The sequence below is a fragment of the Meriones unguiculatus genome, chromosome X (genome assembly GCF_030254825.1).
Source record: "Meriones unguiculatus strain TT.TT164.6M chromosome X, Bangor_MerUng_6.1, whole genome shotgun sequence".
NCBI lineage: Eukaryota > Metazoa > Chordata > Mammalia > Rodentia > Muridae > Meriones > Meriones unguiculatus.
In genome coordinates, this window is record NC_083369.1 from 30,926,874 (window position 1) to 30,945,493 (window position 18,620).

The following is an 18,620-nucleotide window of genomic DNA, read 5'->3' on the forward strand; positions in this document are numbered from 1 at the left end:
TCTTCCTTTCCAATTTATATCTCTTTGATCTAATTTAATTTTCTTATTGCTCTGGCTAGGACTTCAAGGACTATATAAAGAGACAGAGAGAGAGAGAGAGTGGGCAGCCTTGTCTTGTACCTGATTTCCATGGGATTGATTTAAGTTTCTCTCCATTAAATTTGATGTTGGCTATATGCTTGTTGTATACTGCTTTTATTGTGTTCCTTATATCCCTGATTTTTTACAGCTTTTAACATTTGCATTTTGTCAAATTTTTTTTTATGTTGGCATCTACTGAGATGATCATGTGGTGTGTGTACGTATGTGTGTGTGTGTTTCTTTCAGTTTATTTATATGGTATGTCGGATGAATTTTCATATATTGAACCACCCCTGCATACCTGGGATGAATCCTACTTGATCTTGGTGGAGAATTTTAATGACTATTTTTATCTCCTTGGAGGTTATAAGACCATTTAACTAGTTTACCTGATTTAGCTTTGGTAAGTGGCATCTATTATGAAAACTGTCCATTTCATTGAGGTTACCCAATTTTTTGGAGTATATGGTTTTGAAATAAGACCCAATGATTCATTGGATTTCCTTAGTGTCTGTTGTTATATCCCCCTTTTCATTCCTGATTTTGTTGATTTGTATATTGTCTCACTGCTTTTTAGTTAGTTTGGGTAAAGGTTTGTCAATCTTGTTTATTTTCTCAAAGCTGATTAACTTTTGGTTTAATTGATTCATTGTATTATTCTTTTCATTTCTAATTTGTTGATTTCAGCCCTGAGTTTTATTATTTCCTGCCTTGTCCTCCTCTTTAGTGTGTTTGCATTTTTTTCTTAAAGCTTTCAGGTGATCTCTTAAGTTGTTATTATGAGATCACTCCAGTTTCTTTATGAAGGCACTTACTCGTATTAACTTTCCTCTTAACATTTTTTTTTTCATTGTGTCCCATAAAATTTGGTATGCTGTGCCTTGGTTTTCATTGAATTTTAGGAAGTCTTTATTTCTTCCCTGATCCAGTGGGCATCCAGTAGGGTATTGTTTAGTTTCCATAAGTATGTAGGCTTTTACATGGAAGTCAAGCATAAGAGCTAACATTTATATAATTTCATTTTATGTACTATCTGAAATAAGAAAGAAGTCAAATTTGTGTTTGTCACGTCAAGGCAGGGAGATAAAGTTACAGTGAGAGGTTAATGGAATTCTTGTTTCCTTTAGGGTAGCAAAAGTTGTTTGGAAGATGGTGGGGCTGTAGATGTAAAACAGTGTGACATGATATTGTGCTCTATCCTTTAAAATGGCTAATTTTATGTTATGTGGACTTTTTTCCTCAAAAAATTAGAAACAAACAGAAAAATTGAATAGGAAATGAAAAGAAATGATAGGAAAGGAACATGAGTAGTAAACAAAATATTAGATTTTCACACAGCATGAGTAGATGTGTTCATGATTTTCCCTGTTCAAGCATTTGTGTGTGTGTGTGTGTGTGTTTGTGCATGTTTGTACACATATACTCTTCATGTTAAGATATAAATAAAGACCCAACTGTGAAAGTTTGTCTTCTCATCTTCATTCATGGCCATTGCATGAATGATCTTGCACTCATACATACATATCATGCACACACATGCTCATACACTAATAATGAAGTATTAAAAGGAGAAAACGTCTAGTACATTGTAAAACAATGGTTGTGATACAGAAGGAAGACATGTCATATAAATCATATTTATTATAAATTTTATATAGTTTTCCTTTATTAACTTTTACATTTTATTACATTGAACTTTTATTACATTGCATGTATGCACACAGCATATATGTCAAGGTAAGGAGAAAAATGTCAGGAGTTAGTGCTTTTTCACTACGTTAATCTTAGGGAATGACCTCAGATCATCAGTCTTCAGAACAAGAGCCTCTATCTCCTGAGCCATTTTTCCTTCTCATATATATTTACATTTCAAAATATGAGAAATGTTTAGAAGTCGAACATGACTTTGTAAATAATATGGTGAAGCAGAAAGTGTTACCATGTTAATGAATTTTCCTAAAAATGTTATTTTTAAACCAGTATTTAATCTGACCTCATATTCCCACTTCCTCGTGATTTCTATTCACTTTTTGTTGAGAATGCTGCTTGACTTTCTGATCTTAGAGCCCCCTCAATTCTACAGAGTAGAAGAACTTGGGAATTTAATTCTTCTGCCTAAAACTGTTAATGGAGACTAAAGTGAATGTTCAAAAGCCCAAGCATGATTAGCAATTCTTAATTTTGTATTCCAAAACAACAATCAGAAAGGTTTGTTAGTGTTATCAACATAAAGAGATGATTAACAGAGTCTTAGAAGATGACTCAGTCAGTAAGTTCTTTAAATGCATGAGGACTTGATTGTGGTTCTCCACTACCCACTTACAAAGTTGATATAGCAGTGTTCATTGTTTCTGTTATTCCCTTCCTGGGGAAGCAAAGGCAGAAGAATACCAGGAGTTCACTTGATGGTCAGCTCAACTGAATCAGTGAGCTCCAGGTTTAGCTAAAGATATTATTTCAAAATATGAGGTAAAGAATGACAAAGAAAGGTACTGAAGGTCGACCTCTGGTCTCCACAAGCAAACATGCATATATGAATACACACACACACACACACACACACACACACACACATACACACACACACACACACACATATATATGTATGTATATATATATATATATACATGCATATGTACATTTATATACAAAGAGAATATATTGCAGAGGATGGTTATTATAATTAGTCACAATATATGAAAATATAATACTGTACTCTACTTAAACAATATTATTTTTAATTAAAAATAAAATGGAATAGAGCCAAACTACCAAAAAAAAAATAAGTAAATGAGCACAAACACTTCCCATGCTTTATTGAAAGCTGTGAGAATTGTGTTCTAGATTTCTTTGCAAAAGAATAGAGAGTTTAGAACTGTACATGTTGTCACTTTTGCAGTTAAAATTTATGCTTTTCATATCCTGTTTCCTATGTATTGTAATTACACTCTAATCCTTTTCTTTTTTATTTTATTTTATTTTTTTTTATCAGTTACATTTTATTAACTCTGTATCCCAGCCGTGTCCCGATCCCTCATTCCCTCCCAGTCCCTCCCTCCCTCCCTCATCTCCACCGTGCCCCTTTCCAAGTCAACTGATAGGGGGGACCTCCTCCTCATTCATCTGATCCTGTTTTATCAGGTATCTTCAGGACTGGCTGCAAAGCCCTCCTCTGTGGCCTAACAGGACTGCTCCTCCCTTCGGGGGTGGGGAGACCAAAGAGCCAGTCATTGGGTTCCTGTTAGAAATAGTCCCTGTTCCCCTCACTTTGGGAAACCAATTGGTTACTGAGCTACCACAGGCTACATCTGAGTGGAGGTTCTAGGTTCTATCCATACATGGTCCTTGGTTGAATGTCAGGCTCAGAAAAGACCCTGTGCCCAGATATATTTGGTCCTTGTGGAGCTCCTATCCTTTCCCCATCAGACTAACTCCCCTTCTTTCTTATGATTCCCTGTACTCTGCCAAAGGTTTGGTCATGAGTCTTTGCTTTGAAAACACTGCTAGTTAGAGTCTTTCAGATGTGCTCAGTAGACTCCTGTCATACGTTCAATGCACATCCCATCTGTCTTTCTAAACCAGGATTGATCATTTTGCCCCATGTCTGCTCAATTGATTATCTTTTTTAGGTGTATAGATTTCATTATGTTTATCATATCTTATAGGTCTATATAAGTGAGTATATCCCATGTTTGTCTTTCTCCTTCTGGGATATTTCACTCAGAATGATCTTTTCTAGATCCCACCATTTGCCTGCAAATTTCATGATTTCCTCCTTTTTGATTGCTGAGTAGTATTCCATTGTATAAAAAATACCACAATTTCTGTACCCATTCCACCGCTGATGGACATCTGAGTTGTTTCCAGGTTCTGGCTATTACAAATAGAGCTGCTATAAACATGGTTGAGCAAGTGTCCTTTTTGTGTACTTGAACAAACTTTGGGTATATACCTAGCAGTGGTATAGCTGAGTCTGGAGGAAGCACTATTCCTATTTGTCTTAGAAAGCACCAGATAGCTTTCCAGAGTGGTTGTACCAGTTTACATTCCCACCAGCAGTGGAGGAGGGTTCCCCTTTCTCCACAACCTCTCCAGCATGTGTTATCGCTTGAGTTTTTCATCTTGGCCATTCTGATGGGTGTAAGGTGATATCTTAGGGTCGTTTTGATTTGCATTTCCCTGATGGCTAATGAGGATGACCATTTCTTTAAGTGTTTTTCTGCCATTCGATATTCCTCTGTCGAGAATTCTCTGTTTAGCTCTGTTCCCCATTTTTTAATTGGATTACTTGGATTGCTGCTTTTCAGCTTCTTTAGTTCTTTGTATATACTGGATATTAGTCCTCTGTCAGATAAAGGGTTAGTGAAGATTCTTTCCCAATCTGTAGGCAGTCGTTTTGTTTTGATGACGGTATCCTTTGCTTTACAGAAACTTTTCAGTTTCATGAGGTCCCATTTATTGATTGTTGCTCTTAGAGCCTGTGCTGTTGGTGTTCTGTTCAGGAAGTTGTCTCCTGTGCCAATGAGTTCTAGGCTGTTCCCCACTTTTTTTTCCAATTGATTTAGGGTATCTGGTTTTATGTTGAGGTCCTTGATCCACTTTGGCTTTAGTTTTGTGCAGGGTGATAAATATGGATCTAGTTTCATTTTTCTGCATGTAGACATCCAGTTGGTCCAGCACCATTTGTTGAAGATGCTGTCTTTTTTCCATTGAATGGAATTGGCTTCTTTGCGAATATCGAGTATTCATAGGTGTGTGGATTTATTTCTGGGTCTTCTATGCGGTTCCATTGATCCTCCTTTCTGTTTCTATGCCAATACCATGAAGTTTTTATTACTGTTGCCCTGTAGTACAGCTTGAGATCAGGAATGGAGATACCTCCAGATGATCTGTTGTTGTACAGGATCATTTTGGAGATTCTGGGTTTTTTGTTTCTCCATATGAAGCTGAGAATCTTTTTTCAAGGTCTGTAAAGAATTGAGTTGGTATTTTGATGGGAATTGCATTGAAACTGTAGATTGCTTTTGGCAGTATGGCCATTTTCACAATATTAATCCTACCAATCATTGAGCACGGGAGATCTTTCCATCTTCTGGTATCTTCTTCGATTTCTTTCTTCAGATACTTGAAGTTTTTCTCAAACAGGTCTTTCACTTGCTTGGTTAGAGTCACACCAAGGTACTTTATGTTATTAGTGGCTATTGTGAAGGGTGTTGTTTCCCTAATTTCTTTCTCAGCCTTTTTGTCTTTGGTATATAGGAGGGCTTCTGATTTTTTTGAGTTGATGTTGTATCCTGCCACTTTGCTGAAGGTGTTTATCAGCTGAAGGAGTTCTCAGGTTGAATTTTTGGGGTCGCTCATGTATACTATCATATCATCTGCAAATAGTGACACTTTGACCTCTTCCTTTCCGATTTGTATCCCCTTGATCTCCTTTAGTTGTCTTATTGCTCTGGCTAGGACTTCAAGTACTATGTTGAAGAGATATGGGGACAATGGACAGCCTTGTCTTGTCCCTGATTTCAGTGGGATTGATTTAAGTTTCTCTCCATTGAGTTTGATGTTAGCTATAGGCTTGCTATATATTGCCTTTACTATGTTTAGGTATGTGCCTTGTATCCCTGATCTCTCCAAGACTTTAAACATGAATGGGTGTTGGACTTTGTCAAATGCTTTTTCGGCGTCTAAGGAGATGATCATGTGGTTTTTCTCCTTCAGTTTGTTTATGTAGTGGTTTACGATTATGGATTTCTGTATGTTGAACCACCCTTGCATGCCTGGGATGAAGCCTACTTGGTCATGGTGGATGATATCTTTGATGTGTTCTTGGATTCGGTTTGCAAGTATTTTATTGAGTATTTTTGTGTCAATGTTCATAAGAGAGATAGGCCTAAAGTTCTCTTTGTTTGTTGGGTCTTTGTGTGGTTTAGGTATTAAGGTGACTGTGGCTTCATAGAATGAGTTTGGTAGTGTTCCTTCTGTTTCTATTTTGTGGAATAGCTTGAGGAGAATTGGAGTTAGCACTTCTTTGAAGGTCTTGTAGAATTCTGCGCTGAAGCCATCTGGTCCAGGGCTTTTTTTGGAGGGGAGACTGTTAATGACTGCTTTGATTTCCTTGGGAGATATAGGGCTATTCAGTCTTTCTACCTGATCTTGACTTAGTTTTGGTAGATGGAATCTTTCAAGAAAATTATCCATTTCATTTAGATTCTCAAATTTTGTGGCATATAGGCTTTTGTAGTATGACCTAATAATTGTTTGGATTTCCTCATTGTCTGTGGTTATGTCCCCATTTTCATTTCTGATTTTGCTGATCTGGATAGTTTCTCTCTGCTTTTTAGTTAGTTTGGCTAAGGGTTTGTCTATCTTGTTGATTTTCTCAAAGAACCAGCTTTTTGTTTCATTGATTCTTTGGATAGTTTTATTTGTTTCTAGTTGATTGATTTCAGCCCTTAGTTTGATTATTTCCAGCCGTCTGCTCCTCTTGGGTGTATCTGCTTCTTTTTTTTTCTAGGGTTTTCATTTGGGCCATTAAGTTGTTTGTATGTGATGTTACGAATTTCTTCTTGCATGCATGTAGTGCTATAAATTTTCCTCTGAGCACTGCTTTCAATGTGTCCCATAAATTTGGGTATGTTGTGCCTTCCTTTTCATTGAATCCTAGGAAGGCTTTAATTTCTTTCTTTATTTCTTCCTTAACCCAGCTGTCATTGAGTAGTAAGTTGTTCAGTATCCATGTTTGTGTCGGCTTTTTGTTGTTTCTGTTGTTGTTGAGGTCGAGCTTTAGTCCATGGTGGTCAGATAGTATACAAGGGATTATTTCAATCCTTTTGTATCTGTTGAGGCTTGCTTTGTGGCCCACTATATGGTCTATTTTGGAAAAGGTTCCATGCGGTGCTGAAAAGAAGGTGTACTCTTTTGAGTTTGGGTGAAAAGATCTGTAGACGTCTATTAGGTCCATTTGATTTAGGGATTCTGTGAGTGCTTTTATTTCCCTATTTGGTGTCTGTCTAGTTGATCTGTCCCTTGGTGAGAGTGGAGTGTTGAAGTCTCCAACTATTAAGGTATTAGGATCAATGTATGATTTAAGCTTTAATAATGTTTCATTTACGAATGTCGGTGCTCTTGTATTTGGGGCATAGATATTCAAGATTGTGATGTCCTCTTGGTGGATTTTTCCTTTGATGAGAATATAGTGGCCCTCCTTATCTTTTTTGATTAACTTGGGTTGAAAGTCTATTTTATTAGATATTAGGATGGCTACTCCAGCTTGTTTTCTGGAACCATTTGCTTGAAAAACAGTTTTCTAGCCCTTTACTCCGAGGTAGTGTTTATCTTTGTTGCATAGGTGTGTTTCTTGGATGCAACAGAATGTTGGATCCTGTTTCCATAACCATTCTGTTAGCCTGTGTCTTTTTATTGGTGAGTTGAGTCCATTGATATTGATAGATAATAGTGACCAATGCATGTTGCTTCTTTTTGTAATGGAGTCGGTGATCTAACCCTGTTTCATTGCTTGTGTTCTTTTCATTTTTATTGGGATATTATCTGTATGCCCTGTTTTCTTGGGTGAATTTGTTTTCCTTGGATTGGAGTTTTCCTTCTAGTATCTTCTGTAGGGATGGTTTGCTGTGTAGATATTGTGTAAATTTTTTGTGTAAAAAAAAAGTTTTGTCATGGAATATTTTGTTTTCTCCATCTATGTTGATTGAAAGCTTTGCAGGGTATAGTAGTCTGGGTTGACATTTGTGATCTCTTAGAGTCTCCATGATACTTGCCCAGGCCCTTCTGGCTTTCATAGTTTCTGATGAGAAGTCCGGTGTGATTCTGATAGGTCTACCTTCATATGTTACTTGGCCTTTTTCCCTTGCTGCTTTTAATATCTTTTCTTTGTTCTGTAGATTTAGTGTTTTGACTATGATGTGACGTGATGTGTTTCTTTTCTGGTCTAGTCTATTTGGAGTTCTGTAGGCCTCTTGTATATTTATGGACATCTCTTTCTTTAAGTTGGGAAAATTTTCTTCTATGATTTTCTTGAAAATATTTTCTGGACCTTGGAGTCTGGATTCTTCTTTTTCGTGAATTCCTATTATTCTTAGATTTTGTCTTTTCATAGCATCCTTGATTTCTTGGATATTTTATGATTGGAACTTTTCTGATTTTACTTTTTCTTTGAGAGAAGTATCCATTTCTGCAAGTGTGTCTTCAGCTCCAGAGATTCTCTCTTCCATCTCTTGTATTCTGTTGGTGATGCTTACTTTTGTGGTTCCTGATCTTTTCTCCAAGTTCTCCAGCTCAAGGGTTTTCTCATTTTGTGTTTTCTTTATTGATTCTAATTCTGTTTTCATGCCTTGCACCATTTCTTTCATGTGTTTGAATTTGGATTCCTGTCTCTCTATGATGGCCTCTATTTCTTTTTTCATTTCCTTCTTATATGCCACTAATTTTTCCTCTACTTGTGTATCTATTTATTTGGCTATGTTTGCTTGTGTTTCTTTAAGGATATTGTCTATTTCTTCTTTCTTTGCCTCCAATTGACTGGCCATCTCTTTGAAAGACTTGTTCATTTCCTCCTTATGAGCCTCAAATAATTGGGCAAGCATGGCTTTAAAATCATTTTCCTGTGCTTCTGCTGAATTGGTGTATCCATCGATTTTGGGGTTTGCTGGTGAAGTCATGATGTCCTGATTTATGTTGGAAGTGTTCTTTCGCCTACCTCTGGCCATTGGCTTATCTGAAACCTTCCCTGTTTGTTTTTGGATTCTGCAGATCAGACTGGTGCTGTCTCTCTCTGGTGTCTGGAGAGTTTTTCAGGAAGCTGAGCACTCTCAGCGTGTGCTGAGGACTAGCTGTACAGGCAGGTCTCTTGGCAGAGATCTTGGTATCCGGGGCTCTCTGCTCTCTGGTTTGGCCCTGCTTCTTTGATGTGTTCCGCCCGTCCTGTGCTGCTGTCACTGCCAGGTTCTGAGGTCTTGCTGCAGCTGGAGATTTCAGGGTGGTCACTTCAGCAGGGATGGGGTAACCAGGCTCTCTGTTCTCTGGTTTGGCCCTGGTTAGTCTTAAACTGGAGTCCTGTGGTGCCCCGCCAGTTCAGTGCTGCTCAGCTGCCACGTCCTGCTGTAACTGGAGACTGGGTTGCTAGTCCCAATGCTTTCTGGGAAGTCCTGGGATCTCTTCATTGTGCTCTCCAAGCTTGGGAGGCCCAGCGCCTGGTGTGTCCAGGTTGTATGACGTTTCTGCCTGGTTTTGGTGAGTATATAGTGTATTCTCTGTCACTGTGGGATTGGGCGGGCCTTACTGTCAGTGATGGTAATCCTGTGGAGCTAGTATGGTGTCTAGCAGATTCGCGCCCTGGGAGGATGGTGCAGTGGCTGCGCGAATCTGGGAACTCCAGGGCATGTACTGCTGGCTTTTGTCTGCTGCTAAAGTGCTTGGGGCTCCGTCTCAGCGGCTGTATACCCCAGGCAGTTAGGTCTGCGCTGAGAAAGATGAGTCTGCTGTGCAGCTGTGCCGCTGTGCCGAGGAGGAAGGATGTCTGGGGGAAGGGAGTGCCACAAGAACAAAGGATCGTTTCTCTCCTTCCCCAAGTAAGTCTCCGGGTGACCGGAGGCCAAAGTTTTCACCTCCTGCGATGTTCTCCGGTGTTCAGAAAGCCTCGCTGTGGTTTTCCTGGGTTGGGGGTCCTTCCATTCTCCAACTCAGAAGATCAGATATCCCACTGCTCAGAAACTGTGTGTGCTAGTCGCCATCTTGGCTCCGCCCCCTCTAATCCTTTTCTTAATGAATTATTTGTAGCTATGTTTTGGCCCAATATCTACTAGTGGAAGGATTTAGCATACTTTTTATGATCTGAGGAATAGATTAAGTAAATATTAAGTAAACGGTACTCACTTGTCCAGTAGACCATATTTTTAAAAAGTTAATTATAGGTTATTTATTCTTGTTTACCAGAATCAAAGTTGGTGGTGAACACAGCATAGGATCTTCACTATCTATGTGTGAATGGAGTACCTTAAGTGAACATAGTGTTAATCAAGTGGCCTGATGGTCACTGTTGTTCATGTTCTGCTTTAAGCAAACAAAACCATGCCTCTCTTTTACAGTTGTTCCCAAGCTTAAGCCATATGTGCACTTGTTCCACTCCCTCTAGAATCTACTGGGAATGAGTTGAGTATAGTGGGACTCTCCCCATTAGATTCCACTATTTTCTCTTGTCCAAGTTGCTTCTCTTTTACTCTCCTTTACATTTTGTTTTGTGGGCCTTAATATGGGAAGTTGCTGTACACTGCAACATTCCCTTTCCCTCATTTATAAGCATCTTTTGATGGCAACTCTTAACATGGTCTTGATCTGCTTTTCTTGACAGATTTTCTCATTAGAAATATACATATTCTGTATGTTAAAAGGTTAAATGTCTTACAACAGGTTTTTTTATATAATAAAATTATTAAACAGAGCTTACTTTCCAAGATCACATTGCATTTCTGGTAATTTCTTTGTTCTTGGAAATCCAGTTGTTAATTTCAGTAAATACCAGAACTCATTACCTGATTCAGGCTGAAAAATAATGCTGTTGTAAAGAAAATTTGAAAATCTTGTTAGTTGTTTTAGATTGTATAATAAACATGGAATAGCAAAATATAGAATGTTACAAATATCTGTTTTAAACACAGTATTTAATCACTACTGTGTTATATATTCTAGACTTGCCATGAATAATTCTTAATTTTTAGTTTTTGGTGGGACCATTACTTCATTAAAGAGAAAATATTGTTATTAATATAGATTTAACAAATGTTTGTTGCATGAATTGAAACTGAATGCATATTGGTATTTTAAATGTCAATGTTAGAAAATATCCTGGATTGTAGTTTTTGTTAAATCAAATTTACTTTGTTGAAATAAATGCATGCACACATTTGTGTGAAGGTCATCATAAAAATGTTGTTTTAAAGAACATCTTTATAATCAGTATGTGCTGACCTCTAAGAAGGAAATTTTGACAAAGTAAGTGTATCACTGATTGATACCTCAGCTTTATTGTTTTATTTATACAACTTTGATCAAGCCACTTAAATTTTTGAGTTTGTATTTCACTTTTTATAAAATGAGATGAATCAATCAGTCATAAGTTGGTCTTGCTATGTGCATGAAATATATGCCAAGATGTAAACAGGTAATAATCACAAGCCTAGAATATAATTTCCAATATATATATTAACCAAAGTGAAATTTTATTTGGTCAACTTTACAAGTTAAAGCCAATATTCACATGAGAGAAGCAAGGTAAGATTTTCACAATCATCATACTATGAGACAATATATTCACATAGTTACAGTAACACACTGCTAGTATATACAAGTGTGTATGTGTGTGTATGTGTGTGTGTGCATGTGTATGTTTTCAGTACAGGATAATATTTGCAATGTAATTTGTCTGTGTCTTGGGAGAAATGATTTATAGCTAATTACTTACAAGAAAAAAATAATTTTTATCAAGAAAAGTGAAAGTTAGAACCTCAGTTTTCATGAAACATCTAAAATTCAGTTGTTGCACTAAGGAAAAACACAGACTATCTGAAATAATCCTGTATAATAAAAGATATTCTGGGGTGTCTCCAACCATGATCCCAAGCTGTACTATAGAGCAACAGTAACAAAAACTGTGTGTTATTTGCTCTGAAACAGTACAGTAAATGAAGGGAATTGAACTGAAGAGGAAAATAAACCCACACAACTACAGACACTTTATTTTTGACAAAGAAGCCAAAATCATACAATGAAAAAAAAGCATCTTCAAAAAATGATGCTCGTCTAACTGGATGACTAACTACATGTAGAAAAATGCAAATAGATCCATATTTATCACCCTACACAAAACTAAAGTCCAAGTGGATCAAAGCCTTTAAAATAAAACCAGACACACTAAACCTGCTAGAAGAGCCTTAACCTCATTGGCACAGGAGACAACTTCCTGGACATGACACCAACAGCACAAGCTCTAATATCAACAATCAATAAATGGGAGCTCATGAAACTGAAAAGCTTCTGTAAAGCAAAGGACACTGTCATCAGAACAAAATGACAGCCTATAGACTAGGAAAAGCTCTTTACCAATCCTACATCCTACAGAGGGCTAATATGCAAAATATATAAAGAACTCAAGATATTAAACACCAAAAAATCCCACACATCCCAATTAAAAAATAGGGTACAGAGCTAAAGAGAGAGTTCTTAAGAGAAGAATATAGACTGACAGAGAAACAAGGAAATGCTCAGGGTTCTTAGTCATCAGGGAAACACAAATCAAAAAGACTCTGAGATTTCATCTTACAAACACCAGAATGGCAAGTGATAGCACATGCTGGTGAGAATGTGGAGAAAGGTGAGCACTGTCAAATCAGCTGTATTCATAATAAGCCGAATCTGAAAAGAACATAGCTATCCTTCAACTTAAGAATGGAAAAAGAAACTGTGATACATTTGCACAATGAAATACTACTCAGCTATTAAAAACAAAACAGGGGAATCCAAGATGGCGGTTCTGAGAGGACATTCTGTGGGATGAGCAGTACAGCAGTGACTGCATAGTGACCAACAGACTGAACTCTGGGTCATAATACATCAACAATTGTGTTTCCCAGGTAAGAAGCAATTTGGTCTATTATCACATCACCCAGCAATACTCCAGAATAGTTTCTTGGTCCCAGCAGGCACTCAGTCACCAGCCCAGAGACATATGCCTGTCTGTTCTGATCACCATCCTGGACTGAACTGTGGGCCCCACAACACCAGAGAATGGGTTTTCCAATCAAGAGAAAACTTCATGGAAAAGGAAGCAATTGGCAGATCATCCAGATAATCCATGGAAAAGGTCCCTAGTTCCAGCAGGCACTCAGTCACCAGCCCAGAGCCACATGCCTGTGCACCTGACTAACCATTCCAGACAGAAATATGGACACCAAAGCACCACAGACTGGGTTTCTACATTGGGAAGAAACCCCTCAGTGAAGAAAACATTAAGTGCTATCTCAGGGCAGCCAGCAAAACCCCCATCCCCTGAAAAGTTTTCTGGGAAAGTTCCCAGGTTCCTGCAGGCTCCCAGTCTCCAGCGAACTACTCTCCTGCATCTGCTTGCTTTACTCACCATCTCAGAATGAACTGTGGGTCTCAAAACATCACAGACTAGGTCTCCCTGGAGGGAGAAAACCCCATGGTGGGAAAAACATAAGGCCTGACACCAGGACATCCAGCTAATCTCTGGAAAAGTCCCTACTTTCCAACAAGCTCCAGGCTCTATCTTCATGCTGAATGCATGAGTGCTGAGTTCACCTGCCACTGATTATCCCTTGGGTACTGGAGCGTAGAGCTCCAACCTCAGATCTACAGAAGCCTGGGATCCATGGGATCAGCCCATAAGACACTGCTCCTAGACACATCCTGTATCCCTACCTAAACTGGCCAAAGCATGACGCTCTCTGGTTCTTCAAGAGGGTTACTCCCAGAAAACCATTCAAGAGCAACAGCAGCAGCTCACTAAATTCAGAGCAAGAATCCCAGTGGTAGGGCAGCTGTCTCCAGGACTTCTTCTGGTGAGAGGAGAGCCCCTTTGACTACCAGTGACCACAGTTACCAAACAAGTCCATACACTTGAAGTGAGCTGTGGAAATTCATGAAAAGCCCTGGCCATTAGGTGACCATATTAGAAAAGTTAGGGGGGTATCCTTCAGGTACAATCACCGTCCTGTCAAGGGGATTCTTCCTGCCACAGGATTCCAGCAAGCACCAGAAACTAAAAGGCAACACCTGAGACATCCAGATACATAGAGGCCAGGGTAAAAGCACAACCAACAAATGCCAAAGAAATATAGCACCCCTAGAACTCAGTTATCCAAGGACAAGTAGCCCTGGACATCCTATCATAAGTGAAATTCAAGAAGATGACTTTACATCTATCCTTACGAAGAGGATAATGGAGGAAAAAATAAAATGTTTAAAGAAATAGAGGAAGATAAAGCTAACCAGATTATGGCCATCCATAAATAAATAGAGGACAATAGATAAAGTCAAAGGGATTATGGCCATCGATAAGAAATACAGGAAGATGCAGCCAAACAGTTTGTAGCCTTCAAAGAAGAAATAATTAAATCACTGAAAGAAATAAAAGAAACAGGAATGTTCAAATAATCAGGTGATGGAATTGAAGGAAGATCATAAAAATATAGTCAGACAGTGAAGGAAATCAACAAAATGGTTCAAGATTTGAAGATAGAATTGGAAAAATTAAAGGAAACAAACAAAGGATATCATTGAGAGGAAGAACTTAGGGAAGAAAACAGGAACTAGAGAGCTAAGCATAACCAACAGACTACAAGAGATGAAAGAAAAAAATCTCAGATGTGGAAGACAAAGTGGAAGAAATCTATGTGTCCATCAAAGAAGAAAACATCTCAGGGCAGCCAGCAAAACCCCCATCCCCTGAAAAGTTTTCCGGGAAAGTTCCCAGGTTCCTGCAGGCTCCCAGTCTCCAGTCTTCAGATTTTTAAATCTGAAAATTTCCTGACAGAAACCATTCAAGAAATACAAGACAACATGAAAAGACAAACCTAAGAATAATAAGAATAGAGGAAAAAAATAGATTCCTGTCCCCAAGTTCCAGAAAATATTTTCAGCAAAATTATAGAAGAAAATTTCCCATTTCAAAGAAAAGGCCTATAAGCATACAAGAGGCCTACAGAACACCTCATAAATTAGAATAGAAAAGAATCCTCCCTTCACATAGTGATTAAAACATAAGTATATAGAACAAAGAAAAAAATACTTAAAGCTGCAAGCGAAAACGACCAAGTAGCATATAATGGCAAACCCATCAGAATCACACCTGGCTGAATCTGTAAAGCAAAGACACTCTCATCAGAAGAAAATGACAGCCTACAGATTGGAAAAGAATCTTCACCAACCCTATATCTGACAGAGGGTTAATATGCAGAATATATAAAGAACTCAAGAATGAAAAAACAACGAATCAATTTATCCAATTAAAAATGGGTTACAGAGCTAAATAGAGAATTCTCAATGGAGAAATATCAAATTACACAGGAAAAAAAATTGAGAAATGTTCAACATCCTTAGTCATCAGGGAAATGCAAATCAAAATGACCCTGAGATTTCACCTTACACCCATCAGAATGGCTAAGATGAAAAACTCAAGTGACAATACATGCTGGACAGGATGTGGAGAAAGTGGAATCCTCCTCCATTGCTAGTGTTAATGTAAAGTTTTACAGTCACTTTGGAAATCAGTCTGGCACTTTCTCAAACAATTAGGAATAGTGCTTCCTCAAGATCCAGCTATACCACTCCTAGGCATATATCCAAAAGATGCTCAAGTATACAATAAAGACATTTGTTCAACCATGTTCATAGCAGTTCTATTTGTAATAGCCAGAATGTGGAAACCAACCCAGATGTCCCTCAATTGAGGAATGGATACAGAAATTGTGGTACATTTTCACTGTGGAATACTACTCAGCAATTAAAAACAAGGAAATCACAAAATTTGCAGGCAAACTGTAGGAACTAGAAATTATCATCCCGAGTGAGGTAATACAGAAGCAGAAAGACACAAATGATTTATACTTTCTTATAAGTGGATATTACCCATATTATATAGGATAAGCATACTAAAATCTGTACACCTAAAGAAGCTAAGCAATAAGGAGGACCCCGGGTAAGATGATCAATCCTCATTCAGTAAGGCAAATTGGATGGACATAGGAAGAGTAAGAAAACAGGGAACAGGACAGGAACATACGACAGAGGGCCTCTGAAAGACTCTACCCAGCAGGGTATAGAAGAAGATGCTGAGGTTCATAGACAAACTTTGGGCAGAGTGCAGGGAATCTAATGAAAGTAAGGGAGATAAGACCTGAAGCGGACAGGAGCAGAACCAAATATCTGGGCACTATGGTCTTTTCTGAGACTGCTACAAGGAGAGCAGCAGAACCAAAATATCTGGGCACTATGGTCTTTTCTGAGACTGCTACTCTAACCAAGAAACATGCATGGAGATACCCTAGAACCCCGGCACAGATGTAGCCCATGGCAGCTTAGTATACAAGTGGGTTCCCTAGTAAGGGGAACAGGGGCTGACTCTGACATGAACTCACTGCCTGGCTCTTTGATCACCTCCCCCTGATAGGGATACAGCCTTAGAGGCCACAGAGGAAGACAATGCAGCCAATCCTGATGAGACCATATAGGCTAGTGTCAGATGGAAGGGGAGAAGGCCTGCTCCCATCAGTGGACTTGGGAAGGAACAAGGGATAATAAGGTGGAAGGGAGGGATTAGGAGCAGAAGAGGGAGGCTGCTACAGCTGGGATACAAAGTGAATAAACTATAATTAATAAAAAAATTAGAAAAGTAAATTTAAAAATGGAAAACAAACAAAAATAGTCATTCTAACTACCCCTTTTTTCATATGATTCCCTGCACTCTGCCAAAGGTTTGGTTATGAGTCTCAGCATCTGCTTTGATACACTGCTAGGTAGAGTCTCTCAGAGGCCCTCTGTGGTAGGCTTCTGTCCTGTTTTTGTTTTCTTCTACTTCCCCTGTCCATCTCATTCATCTTTCTAAGTGAGGCTTGATCATCTTCCTCCGAGTCCTCTTTCTTGTTTATCTTCTTTAGGTGTACAGATTTTAGTCTGTTTATCCTATCTTACAGGTCTATACTGTGTGTGTTCTTCTGCTCCTGGGATACCTCACTTAGGATGATCTTTTCTAGATCCCACCATTTGCCTGCAAAGTTCATGATTTCCTTGTTTTTAATTGCTGAGTAGTGTTCCATTGTGTAAAAGTACCACAATTTCTGTATGTATTCCTCCATTAATGGACATCTGGGTTGTTTCCATATACTGGCTACTATGAATAAAGCTTCTACAAACATGGTTGAGCAAATGTCCTTGTTGTATACTTGAGTATCTTTTGGATATATGCCTAGCACTGGTATAGCTGGATCTTGAGGAAGCACTATTCCTAATTGTCTAAGAAAGCGCCTGATTGATTTCCAAAGTGGTTGTACAATTTTATAGTCCCACTAGCAATAGATGAGGATTATCAATTCTCTACAATCTCTCCAGCATGTGTTGTCACTTTTTAACCTTTGCCATTTTGATGGGTATAAGGTGAAATCTCAGGTTCATTTTGATTTGCATCTCTCTGATGGCTAAGGCAGTTGAGCATATCTTTTGGTGTTTCTTTGCCATCCTATGTTCCTCTACAGAGAATTCTCTGTTTAGTTTCGTACCCCATTTTTTAATTAAATTTCTTGATTTATTGATTTTTAATTTTTTAGTAGTTAGTATCACCTAGAGAGGACAGGATCTCCACAAGGACCAAATATGTCAGGGCACAGGGCCCCTCTATGAGACTGTTTCTCTAACCAAGGACCATATAAGGATACAACCTAGAACCCCTGAATTATCCAAGAACTGTGCATGGAGAGGATCTAGACCCTTTGGCTCAGATGTATACAATAAGGGGCTCATCTCCATGTTGGTACTCTAGTAAGGGAAGCAGGGGCTTTCTCTGACATGGACTCTGTTGGCAGCATTTTGGTCACTTCCCCTTGGTTGGGTGGCCTTGTCAGGCCATGAGGAATAGGATGCAGGCAATCCTAATGAGATTTGATAGGCTGGGGTCAAATGGTAGGTGAGGAGGGCTCCCCTTTTCGGATGACTAGGGGAAAAAGGATGGGGTTAAGAGGGATAAAGAGTGAGAGATGGAGGAGATGAGGGGGGGTGCTATAATTCTGATGTAAATTGAATAAATAAAAAAAAATCAAAATCAAGAATGCTGGATGCTTTAATTTGATAGTTCAGTGAATAGTAATTTTTTTACTGAGGCAAACAAAAACTGTTAATTAGTATGTATTATCAGAGAATTGTAACAATGTATTTTAGAGCAATGAATTTTAAGTTCTCACTTCAAAGGCTCAACAACAAATTACAATAAAATCTCAAAGCACACCTTTCTTCTGTATAGCCTGTGGTTGCTGGAGAATACCATACAATGTAGTTCATACATTCAAATGCACTCAGTCTCATTTCCTTTGGTCCATTAAATGCAGAGGATGTTAATTTCACATCCATATGAATACATCTGTCTTTTGGATTGGAGATGGGAATTTCAATACAGGTTGTCTCCTAGGATTATGAAAGAAAAAAAAAAAAAAGGATGATCAACTATTGTTGTCAAGATAATCATTTTCATCCAAGGCCATTTGTACTAGTTTTTCCTTTCCTGGTAGCTTACCAAATATATCTTTATTAAATCTTAATCTCCTCTATGTTATCCCCAAATAATCTTGATAAACAATACATATTATAAAATAGCTTTTAATGTCAAGCACTACAGAAAGCCCTAACATAATTAAATTAAAATGCTTTTCCCAAATAGCATTACCATGATGCCCATTTCCAGTGGTTTCTTATGGTAATAACTTAGTGTTGGTCATGATGCTGCATATAATAATTTTCTA

At 38.3% G+C, this 18,620-nt stretch overlaps 1 protein-coding gene across 1 annotated transcript in view; it reads right to left on the reverse strand.

The window, feature by feature from the left end:
- The window catches only part of LOC110542726 (cilia and flagella-associated protein 47-like), a 554,711-nt gene that overhangs the window by 152,132 nt on the left and 383,959 nt on the right, over positions 1–18,620 (reverse strand). The window contains exons 53-54 of the mRNA XM_060375216.1: positions 18,110–18,285; positions 10,544–10,651 (exon numbers count right to left, since the gene is read on the reverse strand). Coding sequence (XP_060231199.1) covers positions 10,544–10,651; positions 18,110–18,285 — 284 coding nt within the window. The remainder of the gene's footprint in view (positions 1–10,543; positions 10,652–18,109; positions 18,286–18,620) is intronic.